The 24,776-nt window shown below is 38.2% G+C and overlaps 1 protein-coding gene across 1 annotated transcript; it reads left to right on the top strand.

Annotated features, from left to right (window-relative positions):
• The first annotated feature begins 855 nt into the window (after positions 1 to 855).
• On the top strand, positions 856 to 22,858 carry OSBPL2 (oxysterol binding protein-like 2). The gene is given in 14 exon segments (XM_009893455.1): positions 856 to 892; positions 8,138 to 8,285; positions 8,533 to 8,608; positions 10,359 to 10,493; positions 11,066 to 11,163; positions 11,862 to 11,952; positions 11,955 to 11,998; positions 14,376 to 14,483; positions 15,818 to 15,907; positions 16,528 to 16,651; positions 18,614 to 18,742; positions 19,489 to 19,612; positions 20,277 to 20,367; positions 21,601 to 22,858. Coding segments are annotated over 14 exon segments (1,398 nt in total). The 3' UTR covers positions 21,704 to 22,858.
• Positions 22,859 to 24,776: the final 1,918 nt, after the last annotated feature.

The following is a 24,776-nucleotide window of genomic DNA, read 5'->3' as shown; positions in this document are numbered from 1 at the left end:
ATTCTCCTTTGACTAAAAATTGGGTGAAGTAAAAATGTTTATGTTACACCATTGCCAACCATCTGGAAAAAATCTAATTTAGTCTGTCCGTAAAGTAGAGCTGGAATGCTTCATAACTCTGTAAGTTATTTGCAGTGTAGTTGGCTTTACTGAGAACAAGCTTGTTGTTTCTTTACACTCTCCCTCTAGAGGGAAAAATCTCCAGTTGTCTCTTCAAGAGTTCATATCAGTAGCCTGACAAAACTTCTCTAATGATCACTAGATACTGACTGCATGATGCACAATGAGGCCCAATATTTTTATGCAACAGTGAGATTTTGAGATATAAGGTTCTCCTTCTTGTTCCCAGCTTTCTTGGTTAAGGACGCGATAAGACAAAGGAGAATTTTTGTTTCGCCAGCTGTCTTTTTCTTCCTTCAGTTCTCTGCTCCTTCTAGCTCTACTTGCCTGAAATTTAACATGCAGTAAATAAAGTATATTTTACAGTAACATATATGATGTATTTATATAGAGAGAAGTGTGGCACAGTACATCAGCTGTTCTTGTGGTAGATAGTATTTATATTGAGAATGACTTTGGTATCAATGAAGGCTCTTTACTTATGGATTCCTGCATTCATCTTTTGCCATGGGAAGAAATGGGAGAATTAGTATTTGTCAGGTGTGCGTGTTTGTGCACATAAGAAATGTGGAAGTTGCTAATTCTGTTTCCCTGTCTTGTCAAATAGATCATCTAAAGCAGCTGGGTATTTGCAAAAGAAGACTTCAACAGCACACAGATACTTAATCTCTAAAGCAAGTTCAACGATGCATTAGAGGAAGCTGGATTGGCTGTACAGAGATCTCGCACTGAAGGATGAATAGTGAAGAAGAGTTTTATGATGCCGTTACGGGTGAGTGATGGGCACAGTGCCAAAAAAAATAAAGCTATTAACTGCCCGTGTGTGTGGTGAGGGGTTAGTAACATATTGCTGTTAAGAAATAAATAAAAAGTAAAACACTGTTGGTAAAACTTGTAGTGCTATTTTCTGAAAAGAAGAAAGGAAGAATTATAATTCAGCTTCAGACTTGGAAATGAGGGGCTGTTTATTAAAGCTTAGTGCTGGCTATCATTTTATCACTGTAACAGTCCTTTAGTGGCAAAGTCTTCCTTTCATTTTCTGTAAAATGCAGGTAATTTAATAGCAGCTTGAGAAGTAATGCTTTTAACACCGTTTGCAAGGTGAAATATCTTCCACGGATTATTTTTATTGTTATTTTATTTATTTTAATGGAAAACTTATTCTGAAGAATTGAAGTAGAAAATGTTTTTCTAGTCAGAAACAAATTACTGTAAAAGTATGCTTTCAGATAGGGAGCCAAAAGTCTTTGCAATCCAGTGTTGTTTCTAGAAAAGCAAACATGAATCACTGCACACTTGAGTAGTGTATCAAATAGTACTTTTCTTTGAACTAATAAGGATGAATGGTTATTTATAAGAGCCTTACATGGGTTTAATGGTGAAATAAAACGCTTTCAAAGATCTCAAACAAAATTAAAGCCTTCTACTTAAATGTCTCCTCAGAAATCCTGTAATAGAGGTGAAATGAGAAATGCTGGCAATGGTGAGTGTAGAGTGCTTAATGTAGAGTCACGGGAATGAAAAGAGAATAATGGGAAGAGTGAAAGCTGAGGGAATGGAAGTAGCATGGTAGTAGATACAAGTGGGTAAAGTAGACTTAGACATGGTTGGCTGGAAATTCATATAAGGAGTAAACAGAGGGGCCTCGGTGAAGCAACATGACTGACAGTGGGCTGTATAGGACTTGTCACAATTATGTCATGGAGAAGAGAAGGAAGTTTGGATTGCATTCGTGCTAGCTAGGAGTAATAGGCACTAGTACTCTAAATTCATCTGTGAAATCAAATTGTACCATAAAAGCCTTGAAAACATAGTGGATTGTTCCTGTATGTCTTTAGTAATCTTTCAATTCCAAGAACTCAGGACCATGGCCATAGATGAACTAGATTTCCCACATACACACACACTGAGAAAGGTGAACAGAAATATGCCTCTAAGTATGAGGTCTGTGTTACACAGATTTGATGTTGATGCATTCCTTTGCTGCAGAAATACACAGACCTCAGTGTTTTTGAGTCATCTGCGTTTGAACACACTGGTTTTGTCCCCTTTCCTTTTCTTTTTCCGCTTTCCTCAACCTCAAAAGGTTGTTTCTCCCTGCAAGTTCTCGAGGTGGAAATGACTTCTGAGTGATTGTGCATGAGATGTTCTTATACCTCGCAGTCCTGGCTGGCTCTGATCAGAAGTGGGATGTTGTGCATCAGTTCTGTGAACACTCCTTGTCCCGTGCTAATCTTATTCTTCCACAGGGAGGAATGTGATGGCAGGAGAGAAGTTTTTAAGCAAAAGAAGATCCATTGTCTTTATAGGGTCTCAGCACAGCCCTCTTCTGAGGGAGGGTGTTTGGTCTGCAGCAGCCGTTCCAGGAACTGAAAGAGGTTGAACTTGTTTCCATTATATACGTTGCCTTGGAGCGTGTCCCACAGGTACTTGGTGTAAGCAGAGCGCTAAGTTTGGAATAGTTTCTTTCAGATTCTTTCTTAAGATGGGTGTTCAATCTCTTTCTCCAGCTAGATGCTTTAGAAGATGCTGACAGTTTGATAGATTACTTGCACGAACCTAGTGAAATCTACACCTAGTTCTTTGCAGCTGTGTCTTGTCCAAGTTATACATAAATGTGATGCTAAGAACAACTGTAAATAGGTCTTTCTGCATTCATGTTCCGAAACAGCTGATGCCCGTAGCAACTCTTTGCTCCTGTTAGCACCATGGACTGTGTAGCTTTTGGATGATGCTTTGCTGAATTTTTAAGGTTCTAATGGGTCCTGATGGAGCCTGCCTATCTCTTAGTTTTTGGATGGTCTGGACATGGTAGGTGTAGACCCAGTACTCCCAGGAGATCAAGTTCAGAATCAAATTCCTTTCTGAGCCAAGGTGAGCTTTCGGGTTCCACGGTGAAAACTTCAGGATTTGGGGTTCTGGATTTTGATTAAAAAAAATGAAATGCCCTTGGCAGACTCCTCATTCTGTTCTTTCCAAGGATACTCTCCTTCCTTTAGGTCGGATCAGTAGATGGGCAGAAGCCACCTTTAGACATGTGCTTGTTTTGCTCCAAGTCTAGCATTGGAGCATGGCTACCAGGAACAAGCACATTCTCCGGCTGTGTCTTAGCTCCATATTGAGATGAAAACAGTGTGTACACCGTGCTTGTCTTCTCTGGTTCTCCCACAGCCCTGGGCCCTGGTTCCCCCAGAGGGAGCTGCAGTGTGTTTCCACAAGTTCACTGATTTTAGTAATTGGGTACTGTGGTTTGTGGTTTTAAGCAAACCGGGCTTAGTAGAGCCTTTGACCTCTGGGGGGAGATATGCTTTAGAATTCTGCAGCAGTCTCAGCAGCAGCCCAAGTAGTATGCTGCCTCCTTTAAGATGCTATGAGTTCACTCCTGGAGGAGGCCACAGCTTTTCTGTAGTTATTAATTGATGACGTCCAATTCTAGGATGTGAATCTATCCTAAAAAGACCCCTGGTTTTTGTTGTGGTGGATTTCATCTCTTTGGCTGAGAAATTTCCTGCTTCTGACACTGTCCCCATCACATCCAAAAGACATGCTCATGTGATGGAATTGCATGCTGTGTGGTTGGGAATCATCCTCCTGGCGGATGGTTTCACCCTGAGTGGATGATGATTACACTTGTAAACGTGCAGGATGGACTGTGTTACACAGGTGATGAATCAAGTTGGTGACCAGTGAAGAGTTTCCATGGAGAGAAGTTTCTTTGCATTCAGAGGTTATTAGCATTGCTGATTAGTTGGCCATTTGACATCATGAGTGAGTACTCACTCCCCTTGGGAATCTCATGGAAGTGTTACCTGTGGTCTCAGTTAATTCTTGGCAGAGCAGAATCTGCTTTCTCTCAAGTACAGGAGGTGGTGTTCTCTGAGACTGGATCAGGTAAAGTGGTCAATCCTTTGATGAATTTCAGAGTCTTTGAAATTTTATGTGAGCCAGGGAGCATATAGCTTTGATCATTTGCCTTTAGCCTGTGTCACCTCGGGTTTGTTAATCTTATCGCAGACTTGTTAAAGACTGTATGCCATCAGGTTCTGCTTGTCAGAACTGTATCCTTCGTTAATTCTGTCAGATGTCTATTTGCCAAAGTGTTTTGTGAAAGGATTGTCCCAGCACAGGAAAATGCTTGGGTAGTTACAGGGTAATTTATTTTTGACAAACATAAATAGTTTAGTTTTGCTTTTTAAATATTAACCTGCAGTTCCATGGAAATCTATTCTGTGCCCATGAGGTTAATCCAGCCTGGTGTATTTGTGAGGAGAATTGCCCTTCTGTTTCCTATTGCCTGGCTGTTGTTCACTGTAAACTATTGATTTCACTTGGGGAGGAAGAAGTGAGGTATCTGCTGCCAAATTTATGTATTTTCATAATGTCTGGATCAAACTGAATCAGTGGATTCTGCCATAATGTTTTAAGTATTGCAGATGATGTGCAAGGCCAGCCTGCCTCCTCCCGGAGCAGCACCGTACAACTGTGTGTTGATTTGTTTTGAAAAGTGGAGAATGGTTATTTCTGATAAAGAGAAAATTGCCTCTCACTTCACTTGCTGTCTGCACTTCCAGCATATTTATCCCTATTCCTTATGCCCCTTTTAGATCTGAAGATTCTCAGTACTATGCTATTTTGATTCCCTTTCTGTATGAGTGACAAGGCTTAGTTAGTATTTAAGGAAGTTGCTGACTGTATGAAAGGGGCGGTCTCGTGTCTTTGTACATGACTCATAGAACAGTGTGCCTCTCTGCTCCCTCGTAGGTGGATGTGTAGAGTAGTCTGAGTGGACTCGTGTCATTTGCAGGATGTGGAAGAAGAAGGCTAAGAAAACTAGAGTTACTGGCAAGTCACTTTTCTTTAAACTCTTGAAATAGGTTAATGTTGGCACCCAACTTAAGTATTTGAATTGAAAATGTAAGACTTTTAAAAAGCTTTTGTTTCACCCTTAACACATTTAAGTTCGGACTTTTAATTAAGCTAATTCTTGACATTTTATTTCTGTGTGTGGTCCCCTATCCCCCTTTTAAATCCTTATTTTAATCCTCCCTCCAAGTGGCTCTTCACTGTAAAAACTGTCCTGTAAGTAAAACTTATCTGCTGAGTTTTGCAAGTTCAAGGCTTTAATGGCAGCTGGAGAAGACTCCTGTTGAAACTTAGAAAAACTACAACAAATCATTTCAGTAAACTGTTTTTATTCCAGATAAGTACTTCCTCTGTGAAGAATGTTCTCTGGATAGTTTTTCACAGAACTACAATACTTGTTACTTCATTGAGAATGGCTTTAAAAACTTTCTCAATGGACTTGCAGTAGACAAGCCAGCTGATACTTAGGGTTGAAAGTCTAGTGATTATCTAGCAGTGTACCCTAGTTTGTTGGTTTATTGGTTTTTTTTGCCTTTTTTAAAAGCAATTAGGAGGAGAGGCACTCTAATAAAGCTGACTTTACACTTCTGATTATCTTATTTTTCTGGAGCAGGGATTTAATTTTTGTTGTTTGTATCCAAGACACTTGTTTGAATTGGCATTTATTTACTTACTAATGACATATTGTCCATAAATAATATATATCCTTGAATCCAAATTCCCATTGTGCTGTATTGGAACAGGGCAAAACAATCCTGAATCATGGAGAAAGAAACTAGTGTGCATAAAAACAATGAACAGTTGATAGGATTTGCAAGGTTTCAGGTACAATGTAAAGACTGTAATTCCAGTCACATTTTCGTAACTATTCCCCTATAAGCCAGATGACTATTCCTGTTACGAAGCTTTACTTTTACATTCAGGTGTGTTTATCTCATTGAAGTGCCCATTAAATGTGATGCTGTTCCTCACGTTGTGTGCGCTTGATCAGCTTTCTGGCTGAGGGCACGTGTACCTGAAACCTCATCTGTTTTTACCAACTTTATTAGTCAAACTAATAAAAATCATTGCGTTGTGCCCTACAGTACTTGGCTTTTCCGTCTCCTTGTACTGTAACAGGTTCCAAAAAAAGCTAATATGTGAGTAGAAATGCCGTTTTTAAATGATAAATATTTTATTGTGGGTTAACTGAACATAGGCATGTGTTTTTTTAAGACAAGTGTTTCAGGGTAGTCTTCATTTTAATGACCTGAATATATATATATATGACTATCCTACTTTCCAATTAAGTACTAAGACCTGCTAAGGTGTGGCTATTGCTGTATAATTACATGCTTGTGACATCAAAATGTAGGAGATGGTTTAATACATGACATCACCCGTTACACCTGCTGTTTACCAAGTAAGATCATATCGGTGGTACTTCCTTCTGCAGTTTTGAATGTTACTGTCATGGTCTTGATCCCTGCAAAAAATGCAGCTGAACGTGTGCCTTGCGTGAATTGCTCAGATAAAGTAAAAGCGCCCTGTTGGTGATGTTAACAAAAAGAAAAGTTGAAGTACTACTTATGATAGATACTCTCTATTTTTAAAAAGTTAATGACAGAGGTTCACAACATTTTACTCCATTTAAAATTGAAATAACCTTTGTCGAAACTGATTTCTTTACTCTGTTAGAGTCTTTACATGCTTGGTAATGCTTTGGAATCTTTCTGTACCCACAGCTGGACTTTGGAATAGGCTGTAGCTGACTGTGATGGTAACTGTCAGCACAACGACAAGCGGTTGCCCAGGTTGTGATAGCTGCAGTGAAAGGAATACAAAAATGATGTTAGTGTATTCCTTCAAACTGTGGCAAGACATGTTTTCATGTTGATTTTGGATTCTGACTCTTAATTGGAAGCTGGAAACTAGTCGTCTTGTGGTTCTTGATGAAGAATTGATCCTTGTGGCACTCAGAAAGGACTTAATGGTCTTTGAATTACTTTCAGGAAAAATATTCCGTTATTACACTGAATGGTCAGCAGTGCTTTCTGTTGTGATACTGGGACAGTTGTGAATTAATGCCTAGTTTCAGGGTGCTGTGTATTGACGCTACAACTGATCCTTATTTGTTGTTACCAATTGTTTTGTTGCTGCAGTCAGTCTGTGTAGCAGCATTGACAAGAGGCCTGTTGCTGTTGATACTGATCAAGTGTGTGTGTATATACATAAAATGTTTCTTACAGTTTTCTTATTTAAAGGCATATGCAAAAATAAAGTGTCGTTTTTCTAAGTGTGTGTGGGAGAAGTAGTGTGACTTCAAAATAAAATCATTAGACTAAAATCTTGGATTGTTGGTTAGCCCAGCTTGTACTTAAGGCCGCTTGATTACAGAAGCTTGTGTTCCTGTAGATTCCTGTTGGTTTAACTTTTTTTTTTTATGGTTAAAGCTGTTCAAAGCATGTTGTTATTGGGGGTGCTGGCATTTAGTTACAACGGTGTTTCCAGTAGTTATCTACCCAAGTGGATGGAATTGGGTCATAGGAAGTGGAGCCGCTTACGGTAAGTCATGCTTTGGGTTGCTTGTAGAGCTCAGGGGATGATTCATCTTGGTGTCCACAGGTTCTTGCTGTAACCATCAGGGAAGCGTTATATGGTTTGCACACGTAGATGGCAAAAAGAAGTGAGGTAGCCTACATTTCTGTTGCGCTAGTAGTCTGGATGTTTGCTGCCGGGTTGTGAAATGGCCATTTTCTCTTTTTTTTTCCGCTCCTTGCCTATTAGCAGTATAAGTAAGCTAAGTTAAATGTTTTAAGGTCTTTGAGGAAAACTGCATAACTGAACAAAATTACTGTAATCGCACTGCAGCTCTGAAGAAGAGACAATACAACTAATCTGATTAGAAGCTACTGAAGAATTTACAAGATTCTAAATTGGTTTTGTATTCAGCAGTGTGAAAAATTAGTTGAGAATGCTTGATTCTAATGCAATACTTGGCTCTAAATACTCTTTGAAATTAGGTCACTTAATAAAGGGTTTTCACTCGGATATTCTTTAAAGTAAAATAACCTTGTATAAGTGTGCTTATGCTGTGAGAATTACAAGATGTGAGTGGCACTCTGTGGCATAATAAGGCTTCTAAGAAAACTATTGACTTACGGTTTTCATACAGGCTTTGATTCTGACAATTCTTCAGGAGATTTTTCAGAAGCAAATCATAAAGTTGCAGAAATGCTTGATCTAGATCCGCACCAAAGCAAGAGGAGTGGAGAGCATAACGGAGAGACAGAGATCCAAGAAAATGGAATTAAGAAACACAGGTAAACACATAGTACTTCAGAGTGAATGAGAAGTGAGTGTGTGCTGGCTCATTATCTTTTGGGGTATTGCTGTTCTCGTTGGAAAAGGTTAATTCTCTGGAACTGAAAAGACATTTCACTTGTCTGCTTCCTCTGTCAACTCTAGGTTAATGCTTTGCTTCCTTTATAAATTACTTCAATACCTACAAATGAAAATGTCTTGTTGTTTAAGGGGCTGATAATGATGGTTGTTTATTTCCAATTACAGGACATCATTACCTGCCCCAATGTTTTCTAGAAGTGATTTTAGTGTGTGGAGCATATTAAAAAAATGCATCGGACTGGTAAGTTAGCTTGGATGAAATATGCTGATGTTAGGTCTCCTGACTTCAACTGGTTAATTTTATTGCTTAAATCTTAAGACACAGAATAATACCTGGTGCATTTTGCCTTTTTTTTTTCTTCCCTGTAGGGAACATAATCTTAAACTGCAGCTCTCTAAATCTCAACATCCAGTTAGTAATGGTACTATTTTTTCACTTGCTTTAGCTATGGGAGCACGTGGATTGGCACTTCTAATGCTGTCCTATAAGAACTACGCTAAAGCTGTTAAAGATATAGTCAGATATGGTTTGATTAACACAATGCTCTCTTCTCTGGGTTTTTTTTTTTCTGTTCTTTACTTAGCAAAATGTGATTTAGGGCTTTATTTTGGTGTGGGTTTTTTTTTTGCGTGTGTGTTTTTTTTTTAACCCTGCTTCCATAATTTCAGCAGTTTGTGCCAAAAAAAAATATTTGCTTTCATCTGATTGAAGGGATAGAAAAGTTTGGGATCTGTTAGAGTTTCTTAGAGAGCCCAGTGTAGGCTTGGGGTATTAATGGTGTGTTGTAATTGGGTCACAAGACTTATTCTTGGACTCAGAAACAGAGACCTTTACATTGGTCTGTGTTGTTAAAGGATCCCGATGCTTGCATTGTTAATGGCCATCACTGCTGTTTTCTTCTAGTCCTTTAAGGATTCAGTTACACGTTTGATTACTTCATTCTTATTAGGAATGAAAATTATCTTCTACACTGGAGGGCATTGCTGCCATAGCTGCTTTTCAGAAGCATTAGGCAATTTACATTCATATCTAATCTAGGTCTGCCAGTACAGTCCTTTGTGAATGCACCAGACAAGTCAGTGAGCCCTTCTGCTAACTTAAATTATGTCATCTAGGAGATACAGCTGCGCTGTCAGAACTCCTTTTGTTAGGATGAGTGACCTATCTACTAGAATTCTTTGCTTGGACCAATTCAATTTAAGTCAGGGGTAACTTTTTTCTTCCTTGCTGCCTGTGACAATGCGTGGAAAACATTGCATTAACTTCATCTGGTAACATTCTCTTTTCCACTTTGTTTTAAGCACTTAAATGATGTTTTATTGCTCACTCATGAGTGCAGCTTTTTAATTAAACAGCCAGATTCGCTTGGATATAGTAGAAGACCTGGGGAACTGGAAATTTCTGTGTGAACTTCATGTCTGTCTTGTATCCAAATGCAAAATGAGAAACATTCTAACACAAATAACATGTTGCTTAAATAAAGCCACTAAAATTTGTTAGAGCAATTCCAATCCTATTCTTTATGTAACTGTTCCTTTTAAAAAATAATTTGTGGTTACTGCAGGAAAATAGTTAGATTTTATGCAAATAGGTACGTGAGGATTTCAAAGGAATGCGTGGTACTTAAATATCAGTAATGAGCTGGTTGGCATGTTATTGCTGCTATCTATGGAAATTTTAACCTCTTCTGTTTTATGTAGACCACAGAATAGAAGGTAACATTTTTCTTGAATTTAATGGGTTAGCTGGATCAATTTTTGAAGTTGTTTACTCTTTCAGATTGCTAGTGGACTTCTGCAGTGCTTCTAGCCCCTTTCAGCTGTAGCACTTAGATGTCTACTGTAGGCTTGCCAAATGTCTTTTGAAGAATGCTACAGATAAACTAACCCACAACTTATTTTCAAAATTCTTGTTGTTAGTTTTTAAGGTTGTGTTTTTTTTTTTTTTTAGTGCTGTGTTCAAGAAATTAACTTATCCTTTTATTACTTAGGAGCTGTCTAAGATTACGATGCCTATTGTCTTCAATGAGCCATTGAGTTTCCTTCAACGGATAACAGAATATATGGAGCATATATACCTCATTAATAAGGCTTGTAGTCATGCAGACCCCCTAGAAAGGATGCAGGTAACTAACAGCTACCACTATCTGGTTAGTTCAGAAGAACTTCTTCTCTCCCAGAGCCTTTCATTTTAAGACAGTTTCTCACTTGAGTGTATTTCTTTCTCTGGGGTTATCATAAGAATGCCTGTATTTGTCTGTCTAGACAAGTTTCTTGTTTCAATGTGTCTCTATCAGATATTTGTGATGCTTTCACACTTGATGCTGTGCAGAGTTTGAGCCAAAGGTCTAGTGCAGGAGAGTGCCACAAGTGATGATGCCCAAAGCTCTAAACCTTTTCAGGACTGCTTCAACTGTGAATCTTTTTTTGTGGTTTTATGTGTTGTGAAGATGAGATCTTGGCTTTAAGTCACCCTAAATTGATTAGTTGAGTGGCTCTGTGATTTTTAAGTTACTGGATGAAAAATTGTGATGGAGACAAGCTTTATCACTCTTTTCTTCTCCAAAACTGGTTGAATATATGGCGCCTTCTTTTTGGAAGAATGATGAAATACTGTAATGTGCAACAAATATAATATATTAAACTCAGAATTTTAATGTACTTTTCTCATAACAATGTGTTCTTAATTTGATTATAGGCTGTAGCTGCTTTTGCAGTTTCTGCTGTAGCTTCTCAGTGGGAGAGAACTGGCAAACCATTTAACCCACTGTTAGGAGAAACCTATGAATTAACCAGGTAATTACTTTAAATTGGGAGCTGGGGCTGTTTGTGTTCTTGAGTTAGCAGACTCTCATACAAGTTTGATTGTTTATTCAGTGAAATAAATAAAAATCTACTAAAATATATTTCTGACTGTAGCTAAAATTCTTTTCCCCAAACTGCCTCAAAATCTTTGAGAAGATGTTATAAAAGCTAATAATTTTATGTCTAGGTTTAGGCAGAGTATTCTTTGAATTATTCAGAAAACAATTCGCCTGTGTTCTTCTACCAAAGACATTTCCTGACCAGAGACTGTTAATTAATTTAAATAGTGTTTTACTGATCAAGTCAGATAGAGGAGTTAGTCTGAAGGACTTCCACCCATAAATGGGTAATACGTATGCAGCGGAGAACAGAATTTTCAGTCGGACCTGCTGCTGCTGCCCAAAGAGTTTCAGTATTTTCAAGAGTTACTTCATTGAAACTTCTTCATAGTCCAGAAAGTTATTTAGGTGTTTGAATGTGGGTTGGTTTGGGGTATGAAGAGGAAAGAAATTGTACTCAACACCTTTTATTTCATGCATTGTAAATGTGTCATGGGACTAGAAATGGAGAAGTCTCACCTTCAGTTTAATCTAAAAATCCTTCAAACTTTTTTAAAGTATCAAGTAACTCTCTCTTGTAACATTTAAAAAAAATATTTACTGTTTAATGCTCTTTTTCGTTGTTGCTAGGGAGGATTTAGGATTTAGGTTTATATCTGAGCAAGTCAGCCACCACCCACCTATTAGTGCATTTTATTCTGAAGGCCTCAATAAGGACTTTGTATAGAAGCGGAGCCTCGGGGAACAATTTCTTTGGAGCTTCTGAAGTGAGTATGAGAAATAAATACCTTTCTATGTTGATCTCCTTACCATTTACTCAAATAAAAAGCTACGTGGTAATCATCCTATCGACTCTTCCTAGGTGACTATCTAAAAACCTCTTGTTGATGAGGTTGTAAGAGTTTATTTACAAGTCCATTTTCACTGCTTAATTTCAGGGCTCTGTTTTTTTAAGTTATGCCATGCTTGTATAGCTGTAGCAATTTGACCCAGTTTTTCCACTATGAAAATTAGCATTTCTTAAAAACTGGATGCTACTGAAGGCTAGTTCTGTGAAGGTGTGTAAAATTTAGAGAGAGATAAAATTCTATTACCAGGCTATTCAAGCTCGTCTTGCTTTTTAATATTGTTGTTGGTTTTGTTTGTTTGTGCACATAGGTTTGTGTGGAAAGAACTGGGTCTTCAGAATAGCTGTTCTGTGTGATAAGGGAACATGAGAAACTTGCCAGGATTGGTTTGTCACCTATTTAACGCTTCCTGCGTATGATCACCTTCCTATTAAAATGAAGGATGCCTCTCCAGATTACTCCTAGGCTTGTCTCTAATTGCGTATGTCTCATAATTTACGCGACTTTCCCGAAGTTGGTTTGTGCCCTGGTGGCACAAAGACTCTCAAGCTTTCCCAAGGTGGACACAAGCATGGGCTAGATAATAGTTATTGAAAAAGCATTCTGCAATTGAACGCTTAAAGGTGCTTTTATAAAAGCTTTCCTCAGGCCTAACTTTGAGGTTGTTTTGAAATATCTACTTATGAAACTTCTTGACATTTGGTTTCAATAAGAAGTCAACTTGCCTGCCGTATCAAGCATTGACTTCTCCTGTAGCTTCTTTTGAAAGTATAGTTTATTTGTTGAGCTGCTGGCATCTAATCTTCCAAAGCTTATAAAAGTATGAACTGGTCTTGGATAATGATGAAAATAGAAGAAATTTCTTCTGAATGTAGAAGGAACTATGAATGTGAGCGTGGAATGCAGACATGACAAAAACAAAGTTTGTTGCTGGAGAGAGCCTTTATTTAGAAGACTATGAAAATTCTTGCTCTGCCTAATCAAATTACAAGGCACAGATTTAAACTGGACTATAAATGGTTAAAGCATTTATTTTAAATAATTGCTTCAAGTTAGCAACAGAAGTTGAAATAAAATGTGAAGCCTCTCGGTGGTGTGATTCATACCATTCTCTTGGTCTGAGTAGTTTGAGAACTGCTCAGGGCCTGAGTGAACAAGTAACTGTTTAGGAAGCAGAATTGCAAGTCAGTGTTAAGTACTGCATTTGTGTTAACCATGACTGTGTTTTCAAAACATGCATTAGAAAACACACTTCTTTCTCACTTCTTCAGCACAAATAAGTGTTTCAATTTATCAGCACTGCCCATAAGTGTCTTGTGTTTTGTTTTATGCTATACAGCTTTTGGTGTCAAGTAGTTTATGAATAAAAACGTGTGCTAAGGCTGGTGGGATATATTTGGGGGGTTTTGATATTTTTTTTCCCCACTTGAAGAGTAGTCATGGTTCTAAAGTATGCTTGAAGACAATTTGCTGTAGCAAACAGTCAGACTTCAATGATCTGGTTTTGTTCTGTACTGGAAAATGACAGACCGGTTGGAAACGTCAAATAGGAGTGTTCTTTCCATACTTAGTGGAAGTACATACTTAGAAGTACAAGGCATTTGTTACAAAGAGGATCCTGTTCTGTTTCTTCAGGTTCAAAAGCCTTTACCACCCCATGTTTGTAAAATAAAAAGTTGTTTAAGTGGGTTAGTCTGACCAGCCCTCGAGGAGGAGTGTCTTCATATCAAACCTTTGTCAGAACTGGTAGTGACTAACCTCTCTGCGGGAAGACTCAGATATTGATGTTCAGTGCTTTTTTATCACAAAAAGGTACTCTCTAGATTATGATAGAGGTTTACGAGAGAGGCTTTAGGAAGAAGTTTGCAGTGCTGCTGCAGTAGTTGAATAGAAGATGCTATTAGGAGTTATTTTGTCAGTCTGGTTCTCCTGTGAGTATTATGTTTTATCACATACAACTTTAAAAGTGCGAATGGAAAAGCTGGATTCCTGGACGACTGTTTATGTTGGACTGGAATTTGCAATCAAAAGCACAGCAACTGTAAAACTTACTATTTCAACTCCATGACAAGGAAGAAAAATAAAGGGAATATCACTTCATTAACTTGCACTAATGTTTAGATACAACACATTGTTGGCGTATAAAGAAAAGTCTGTTTCTTTTCTGTTTTGAAGCTAACTGCTGGCTGTTCACAGGAGTGCTAAATATTTTGCCTTGCCGTGAACAGAATTGAAAACAGGCTTACATTCCATCTCAAACTCGAGAAAATGATGTACTTCTCTATTTTCTTTACAGACATAATGAAGCTTACACGTGGACAAATCCAACCTGTTGTGTACATAATGTAATTATTGGTAAACTGTGGTTAGAACAATACGGAACGGTAGAAATTGTAAATCACAGGTAATACTAATCATGAAACTGAGGGTTGGCTTATAGGGACTGGTGCACAGTCACTTTTGTTACAAAGCGGAGAGTTTTGATTTTTTTCAAGATTACACAGGAAACCTTGTTTTGTAGGGCCAAAGTCCTGTCTTTTTTTTTTTTTAATTCTTCTTTCTTTCTTTTTTTTCTGAGAAATTCATACTATTTGTTGGACTGGGCTTAATATCGTAGTGAAAAGGCACAGGGCTAGATGGCTTATGGGGTACAAAGATTTTACATTTGTGAGTTACTCATTCAAATTCAACCCTTTTGACAGAGAACAGAAATTAAATTTAACTCCAGAACCATTAAATGGAATAATTGGAGGCTTGCCATCGGCCTTCATCATATTGATTGTGATTTGGCTGTCTTTTTAGTTTTGAAAACAGAGAATGTCTTAATTTAAGGGTACAGCACAGACAACTGACTGCAGAGTAGGATAATGCGAACCTAGAGCATGTTAATTGCTCTGCCAACTGCCTATATAAAAGCTTTTTACCTTATATAAAATAAATTACCTTCTATAATGATGAGGGAGAGAATTTTGTGAAAACTGTATTAGTTCTGCACATGTTTTTCTGTCAATAAGTGGGAGCTTTAATCCAGCAGGGCTGCTGTTTTGATACTTCTCATAGCATCAAATCTACAGTCCTGTCTCTTTCATTGGCACAAAAGACCCAGGATGGTCTCTGTATACTTTGTGCTTGGCATAGAAACTTGGCTTAATACCTCACCAGGGGAGATTATTTACATATTTGTACATCTCAATGCAAGGAAGGTGCTGAAATATAATGCTGCTTTATGTTTGTAAAATGTTTAGTTCAGAATTTTTGATATGCAGTTTAGAGGTAACTTTTGAATGCACTTAACTAGGTTTTCCTGCCTAGGTCACTTGTAAAAGTTATTTCTCATTACAGTTAGCTGTAAATAGATACTCATCTGAAATGCGGTGTGTTAATCATGAGTTAAGTAGTATGCAAGACTGCATTCCATTTTATTACTAGTACTTTTGGTAAATTGTAGGTATACATGAAACTCAAAAGTATGGTCGTGTTTTCAGCTGGCTTTCACAGGCTGCTGTTTTCATATGCACATTGATTTCTTTTTTGTCCTTTTTGTGGAACTTCGAAATTTGTGTGTCTCTTTTAATGCTCTGGTCAGATAATGAACCATAGTTAAAGAAAAATAATTATACAAATAACTACCCCCCAGCTAATTGTAACTATATGAAAAAGCTAAATAAGGTAAAAAAGTAAACTTACTGATGTATTTAGGGGCTTGCTTCTTTAAGTATGTACTTATTTCCTCTACAGTACTGGAGATAAATGTGTCCTTAACTTTAAACCGTGTGGACTGTTTGGGAAAGAGCTTCACAGAGTAGAGGGATACATTCAGGACAAAAAGTAAGTCATAAAAGCCTCTTGGCCTCTCCATTTCTGAGCACTGTGTCATTTCTTTAGTGCTGGCATAGTGACTGCAAAGTTGGTAGCAGTTGGTGACCCATTTCTCTTCTCTGTGCCAGTATTAAACGTCTTGATTCTAGGATGATCTTTTTAAGCGTTACTAGAAAAAGTCTCCAGTCCAGTCTTTGGAAATAAAGGTAGCCAGGGAAAATGCAGAGTAGTCTCAACTGATTTCACTGTTGTACAGTCACAATTCCGGTCTTCAGTTTAAAATAATGAGAATATGGTTATTGGAAATTTTTTAATCAAACCCAAACCTGTTTTGTGATTCTGTGTTGTAAACTATTGGCTTTATTGCACCCACGCTCATGTTAACAGTGGCAAAATCATGCGTTTTAAGTCATGAAGATGCGTTCTGCAGGACTGAATGCCAGGAAGACTGGAATAAGCTGAAACCTTTTCTTTGCATTATCAAATATTTGACTTCCAAGAAATCTGAAAAGAAGCATAAAATACAACAAAGTAGGGAGCTGGGTATTTAATATAGATCAGAATCTGCATGACTTGGCTTAGAAGACTTATAAGAAGCAAAAGCTAAGTCTCCTTTGCTTTCTCTGCAGCAGAAAGAAGCTGTGCGTGATCTATGGCAAGTGGACAGAATGCTTATGGTGCACTGATCCCACTACGTACGAGACTTACAAAAAGAATGAAAAGAGAGGTGGTGAGCAGAAGAAACCGAAGCCGGTAAGGTTAAGGATTCTTTAGGGAGAAAAGATACTGAAATATGAGAAATGAAAGGAAAACATCTTCTTTACAGAAATGGTCAGAAACAGTGATGAGTGGAGGGTTAAAACAGTCCATCTTTCGGTGGGGTTCAGAGGTGAGCAGTGTTAATCCCATGAGCAGGCATTGCACTTTGAACTTGGGTAGACAGACTTTAGTGTGAGCTGCTCGTATTGAAGAGAGCTTATAGAAATGGCATTTACTAGAGGTTTGTCAAAGAGAAGTCATCAAATATCAACCCCAAGCTGATGTTGTCCAGTCCGTCCAGTCCTTGAATGAGGAAAGTGGCTCTACTGCCAACTCCAGATGTAAAAATATGAGGATTTGGGCATTAAAAACTAAATTTTAAAAAGCACATGTTTTTAAAGTCAGTTATGCTTTTTGATGATGCAGCCTTTCAGAATTTATGATGTAGACAGCTTTGACAACAAAGGGGTCTGGAAACATGCAGGGTTTCTTCATCACACGTAAGCAGTGTCAGGTAAATTACCACCAGAGCCTCAGTGTAATATGCAAAATGCAAAACGTTGTATGATGCAGCAGAGGACTACTGGATTTCCTGATATCAACAGGGTCCCGCAGACCCTGGTTGCTCATTGAAAATGATGAATTAAACAGAAGCTAATCACTCTTAATGTTAAGAGACTCAAACTTCTTTTAAAAAGTATTCACATCAAAAGAATCTAGAGCAACAACAGCTTTGCTTTTGGCTCGGGATTCCGTCATGGTGCAGGCTTATGTTTTGACTCTTTTTTTTTTTTTTCTTTTTTTTTAAATAATAAGATTCTGTTCATCTTATGAAAATCAACTCTTTCTTTCCTTCCTTCCTGTTGAATCTATATTTAGATGGGGAACTGTCTAACAGTAAACCAGATGTTGACATAGAACGTAGTCTAAAAGAGTCTTTTTAAATAATGAATACTCAAACCAAATGATTGAAATTAGACTCTTAACCATATGGAGCTGTTTTCCAGTGTATAAAACAGGCCCTGTTTAACTTAATAAGGTATTTTTGAATAAAATAAATGAGCCCTGTCAGAAGAGGCAGAAAGAAAATAGGAAGGAGGTGGGAGTGAGAGGAGGTAGAACTGTGAAGCAATAACATCCTAGAGTGATAGTATCGAACTTCTCTTCTGATTGTTGTGGTTTTAAATAGTTTCTCATGGTGAAATCCTCTGAAATTCTGCAATGTAGCTGTCTGTGTCCTACAACAGTCAGATTCTCTCAGATTCTGAGAGCAGCCTCCTGAAGAATACTGCATTTGATTTTATATATGCATTACAGCAGTGCCTCTAATAACAAAGGAACTTGGAAGGAAAGACACTGTATTTATAAACTTAAGTACACAGTCTTCATAGTAAGAAAGTTGGCAGTGATAATAGTTATAAGAATCTGGATCATAGGAAATCAGACTGAAACAAGTGCATATCTGTATTTTTTTTTTTTAATCGCACATCCAAATCTTTTGCAAATGATGAAGCAATATCCAAGAGCAGGCATGCCCTGTTTACCTTTCTTAGGCCATTATGGGAACTGGTTTAAATTGCAGTCTTGGCATGTTTCAACCTGAAGAAGTAATAGTCGAGTTAGGTGAAATTAAGCTATGGCATGGGATAGAAGGGAAGCTAGAGAAAATATTTCTGAAATACATTAATTTACTATTATTAATTTTTTTAAACAGACATTCAAGTTGTACATAGGTGATGGGAGACTATTCAAAGATATCAGGAGCAAGACGCTAAGATATAAACGAGAGGAACAGTATACAGAGTGAGGAAAAGCAAAAATGAGGGGTGAGGCAGAAGTGCAGGGTACTGTTTAATATGTCAAATTTGAACATATTCTTCAACAGTTAGCATAGAATCCTAGATGAAACTGTCCAATTTCCCTTTGTTCCCCTGCTAAGCATTATCTCTGTTTCAGAGTGAAGATGTTATTAAATCTGAAAATGATGAGGCTGATGATATGCCAGAAGTTCAAGACACAGTGCAGTTCATACCAGGCAGTAAATTGCTTTGGAGAATAAATTGTAGGCCACCAAACTCATCGCAGGTAACTGTTCCAATCAGTCTGTGTATTGCTATCACTAGTGACTTATCCATGGGAACATGAGTAATGTTCAAGAGAAACCCCGTTGAAGTGTCTGTCCTTAGTACGCATGTTGTCAGGCTCTGGCAGTTCTTGCTGCAGCAGTAAAATTGTATTACAGCAAGCTCTCTGCTTTGTTCCTGTGCTGAAAGCATCACTGCTGTGTCAGAGTTGGTAGAAAGAATGCATGCTCTGACTGCAGCTGCTTGAGTGCAAGTCTGGTGTCTTAGGTTAACCTGTCTGTGAGATCTTTGCACTTAAAGTGGCTGAGGTGTGCATACATGTTCCCTGACGTTCTGCTGACCCTGCTGTTGGAAGGCAGGCTTCAAAAAAATGCAGTAACTGGGCAGCTGGATATTAACTTAAATAGTTTCAACAGGTCTTTTAGGTGTGGGTATTTTTTTATTTTTTTTTTTTTCATAAAAATCATGATGTTAAATATCGCATGTGAAGGAAAATCTGTCTTGATCCTCTGAAGCAGACTGCTTAAAAAAAGAAAGGTGTGATTTCTTCCATCCCCTTCTGCCCTTTGTCCCTCCCCTCCAACAAAAAAAAAATAATCTAGTTTTGTATGAACCTTGCTTTCAGGGTAGCCAGTGGGAGAAGGTTTGACTTGGCAATTTCTCTCGGAAGTTCTGTTGTATCCATTTGGTATAGGGAACCCAGTGCCACTTTGCCAAAATGACTTGTATCTTGTCTTTGCTTTTAAGATGTACAATTTTACCAGTTTTGCTGTGAGTCTCAATGAGCTAGAAAAAGGCATGGAAGCAATATTAGCTCCCACTGACTGTCGACTACGTCCAGATATCAGAAATATGGAAAATGGAAACATGGGTATGTGTTTGGAGGAAATATTTTCCCATTAGTAAGTTTTGAGAGGGATGACTGGAGGGAGGTTGGTTGATACAGGAACACTCTCTTCAGTTTCTCATTCCTAGAGCAGCCTTAACTCTTTTTCAGCCTGTGTTAATGAACATGCTTTTGAACAATGTATGATGTCTGCTTTCTCCCAGAAAAGTCTGGGAGAGCAAATGTGTCCAAGGTGGATCCCAAGACTGCTATCCTATGTTACGGTGTATTTGCGTGTTTGTTGACTTGGGGGGAACTGCCAGACTTGCTCTGGAGTTTGTCTGGACAGACATGTGGTGCACAGACATGCTCTGTTGCTCTGGCATTTGTCAGAAAAAACACATGGCCAAATAGTGAAAAAATCACTCTCTGTGTTATACCTAATCTAAGTTCGTTCTTGCTGTCTGGGTGCAGTGTTTCTGATAGATAAAACACCAAAATTTCAGTTTTGACTCTGTGTTTGTAACAGTAACTTTTTGTAAATGACAGTTTTAGTTTTTTGTTGCCTGAGATTTTCCTTGTTCAGTGAGATTGTGTACAGCAAATGCTTAAATGAACTATATTTCATTTCTCTGCAGTCTTTTCTGTGTTTTCTGCAGTTTTGTTTCTGTTTTACTAAGTAACCGATTACTTTTGAAATGTTTGTTAGATGTGGCTAGCAAAGAAAAAGAGAGACTAGAAGAGAAACAAAGAGCTGCTCGCAAGGAGCGTGCAAAAGATGAAGTGGAGTGGCACACACGGTAAGGGGGACTGAAGTTGGGCGTTTGTTTAATGCTCGGAATGGTTTGGTGTACCGCTTGAAATGTTTTTATTCAAGACAGTGTGTGTTTGATTTCCTGCATGACAGCACAATTTGTAGCGTCACTTAAAGCATTTTCTGGGTCAACAATTAAATAATGTAGCTGGAAGCCAAAATTGCTGATAACTTTGTCCTGGAGAAATTATCTAATAATAAATGCTGAAACCTTTCATAATTAACTACTGTGGTAATGCTGGATTTTTGTTTTGTTTTGTTTTTTAAAATCCACAGAGATCATATTTTTGTTAGAATGAATTAAATGTTAAGTCTCATCTCCCCTTTGAGCAATTCCTGTCCAGCTTTGGGCAGTTTAGTGAGACGTTGTGGCCCTGTAGGGCCTTTTATTTTTGCACTCTTACGACTTCTTGCTTGGATACTTCAGAAATTGCTTTTTTGATAGCATATTCAAGTGACGTCTGGGTCATAGAATGCATCCTGGAGTAATGTGTGATTTGGCTCCTTTGGCTCCTGCTCCCGCCGGTTGCTTTTCCCAGATGCCAGTGCTAGGCAGTCCAGTGTACGCTCACGGCCAGTTACTGCAGGTGCTTCCTTCGAAGGCAAGAACTTTGGGATGCTCCCACAATTTCATGAAGTTCACAAGAGAAGGCATTTTCTTCTCAAAGCCTAGAGGAGCAGCTACAGACTAATTCCAGTTAATGCCTTTGAAAATGTCCTCCAGAGAAAATGAAATTGTTTTCAGTCAACGTGGCTAAAAAGGGAGCATCTGTTAATGTTCTGTGCAAAGTACAGCTCCACAGAACAAAACTGTTTCCTGTTTGGACAGGTTTACAAAAAGGATTGTGTAACTGATTTGGCATTCTTTTAAAGAATCAATATACAATCTAGAGCATCAATGTTATTTTTATTTTGAATAGGACAGCAATTTTAAAATCTATGTCACGCTCCTTCTTGACTTTAAGTAAAAAAAAAAAAAAAAAAAGCTTTACAGGGTGGTGATAATTGTGTAGGAAGTTTAATGCCTTATTTTTCATGTTAGAATATTTCCTGAGATTTTTTTTCTGATAAGAAATACCAGTGTGTTTTTACAATGTTTTGTGAAACAAGCAAAGTTGGTTTTTTTCCCCCTATTAAAAACGTTTCCCTCTTTTTTTTTTTTTTTTATTGTTTCTTCCCTTTCCTTTCCTTTTTTCTTTTTCTTTTTTTTTTTTTGCAGATGGTTTCATCAAGGCACTAACCCATACACTGGGACTTCAGATTGGCTGTACTCAGGTGGCTATTTTGATAGAAATTTCTCAGACTGTCCAGACATATACTGAAATTACGGAACCAACTGCTCATCTCATTTGGACATCTAGTTACTAGATTTCATTCCAAGCCAGTTACTCTGGTTTTGTTAATAGCAAAAACCAGCTTTTCTAAGTAAATTTTAACAAAAATTCTATCGGTCAACAATCAAGGATTTAATTATCACTAACGTTGGATTGCCAAATATTTAAATACTGTTGCATTCTTTCCATAAAGCTGCACCTGAAATCATTCTTTCAATCACTTTTTCACTAATTTTCAAAGGGACCTTTGGTTCTTCATTTTTTTCCCCTAGTTTCTTTGTCAGGAAGATACGCTGTATCCGGTAGAGCACATAACATCCTTGAAAACTACGTAACTTAAGTAAAATAGAGATAATATCCTTGTTACTTAGTACAATAGTGAAGAATCTGAAGTTTTTGGAACTCGAAGCAGGGATGAAAAGCTAATATGGTACCAACAGGATCAAACCTAGTACTGTCGATACTCTCCGTGAAGAGATGCATGTGAACTTCCATACGGTATGTAGCACTACGTGGGGACTGGAGCTCCTGGCCCCCCTCTCTCAATACGATTCAATAATTCAGAGACTTGGGGAAACAAAAACCAACCTGAGCTTCTCAAACTGTAGTTGTCTGTTACAGAGTCTTCACAACTTTTGGACACTGTGAGCATTAAACTGTATACCTGTGATACAATTACATAAAGCGTAAGTCAGGAGAAGGGTGTATTAAAAAGTGCGCTTTTTCTGAAGTCAAATGCTGTTCTTAAAATACGAGAAGTTTTGGAAGCAATTGCAGGAATGTAGAGGTCGTTACAATGTAAAATATATTGCTTGCTACCACTTGGAGGCTTAAATCTTCTGCACTACCTTTGGCAGCTTTGGCACTATGTATGCTTCTAGACTAAACATTTATTTGGAAGCACTTTGGTATGTATATCCACACAGGTTCATATTTTGGGGAAGTTTTTGTTTGCATGTTTTTCATTGTTAGGTCACGTCTGTTTTGTATGTTGTGAAAAAGCAGAAACAATTTAAAGCTTTGGCAGAGTTATACCTATTACAAATTTTCTGTGAGCACGTGATGTCAAAAAATGGGATTTTTTTTGTTCCATATCAAACCATCAAAGCCATATAATACTGGAAATAATCAATTACTGAATTGACGCATTCATTTTCTTTCAAATGGTACACTTTGGGGGAGGGGGGTAAGGGGAGAGAGAGGCTTGAAAATTAGGTCAGGTAATTAAAATTAATCCTAATGTTGTTACTTCTTTTATGAAGTTTTTAACTGAGTAAACAGGCAGAAGTGGAGAGCAGCTGCACTGCTGTTAAGTTTACAGTAATTCAGAAATTGCTGGTGTTAAGCACCAGCAACTTGAGGAATTTGTGGAAGAGCTGGTCTGATTGATGTCCAAGCAAATTTGTGGTTTCATCCAAAGAGCAGGTTTTTGAAGTGCTTCTCTCCCAGCCACAGGATTAAAAAGCAAAAGAAAATTAACATACTCATTGAGAAACATTTTTGTATCAAATCATGCATCTAACGATTGGATTAACTTTAAATTTTTGGGAAACTTAGTTGTTGTCTTCATTGGAAAAATAAGAGAACCTGTAAAACTTCAAGGCAGTCAGTAAGGGCCAAACGGGAAAGGTGCTCCTGGCAACTTTATTCTGTTGCCAGAAATTGTACTTTGTGCTGGTTGCAAGTCTTTAGGACTCCCAAGCCAGACCCGGTAATCGGTGCAGACAGTAGGGTTGCATTTGTTCCCAGTAAGTGCGTAGACCTTAACTTTAAAAAAAACATTGCTGATCCATATGGGACAGCTTAAAAATACTTTTTATAAAAGAAATTGAACTTGACTGTGCCAGGTACTGCAACCCCTTTTCCAAACTTGCTGGAAGCAGCGTAGGGAACCCTTTGTTAGGTGAGGATTGAAAGGATTCACATATTAAGTCAGTTTAACATCTCAAGGGAGTTTAAAACTTGCTTAAACTAAATAATATGTTTAATGCTGGAATAGTGTTTTTAAAACAATACATATAAATAGAAATTGACTTAATGGAAAAACTGTAGAGTAATTGCGGAAGAAATATTCTGTTTATAAGAAGTGACAGGTTAGCATCCCTCTCGTCTAAGGTATGATGTAAATTCAAAGACCTAAAGCCTTGTAATTATGTGAAAGCCTGAAAAAACTGTAACAATGTGTTTAATCCAAACGTCAGTATAGAATCTTCATGGGATTTAAAAAGAAACTGGGAAGATTTATAAAGTAAGAACACTTCATTAGTTTTGTCTTTACCCCCTTCTCCCCTTCCTTTAGTGTAAAGGTTTTAGTAAAATTTCAGTTTAGTTCCAAAATAATTTTTTAAATTTATTCTTCTTCATTGACAACGCTTACAAAATACTTTCCCCTCAGTGCCGACAGGTCTGTGCTTGGCTAGCCACGGGACTCCTAACGCTCTGAAAGTGAAAAGGTTTTATTTTCGATGCAGATCTTGTCTCAGTAGTTTATGTGTCAAAACATAACTTTGCACCTTTTGAAAGAATGTCACTTTTATAACTTGATTAAACACTGTATATAAGCTAACTGCGTTAGTATATGTTAATACAGCCATGTAGAGAAACCATCTAGAAAGAAATTAGAACAAATATTTAAATACCCTTTGGGCCTCTAGATGGTGACAGAGATATTGTTGTGAGTGAGACTTCGGTACCAGGGCAGCTGTCTGGTGGGGCAAGAGGGCGGCTGGAGATGGCTCTGGCTTGGTTCTGCCAGCTCTGGGGCTCGGCTGTGTTTTCACCCCGATACTCGTTAGATGAAGATGATTTAAATCAGAGATTTGAACATCTCCCGCCCCACTAGCAAGGCTTTTTCCCAGCTGCGGGCCGACTCAGTTTTGTAGTAGCCCGTTACCCTGCGGTGCGAGGGGTGACGGGGCATGCCCCAGAGCGGCGGTGGCGGGGCGGTGGCGGGGCAGCGGGGAGGTGGCTCGGGGATGGGAAGGGGGACGGCAGGGCGGGAGCACTCCCCAGGCTGGGCCTGGCACTGGGATGATGGTGGTGTTGGCTGGGACAGGGCCGG

This window comes from Charadrius vociferus, unplaced genomic scaffold (assembly GCF_000708025.1).
Source record: "Charadrius vociferus isolate BGI_N301 unplaced genomic scaffold, ASM70802v2 scaffold259, whole genome shotgun sequence".
Taxonomy (NCBI): Eukaryota; Metazoa; Chordata; class Aves; order Charadriiformes; family Charadriidae; genus Charadrius; species Charadrius vociferus.
The sequence above is the reverse complement of the archived record's forward strand: the minus strand, read 5'-3'. Positions and strand labels throughout refer to the sequence as shown.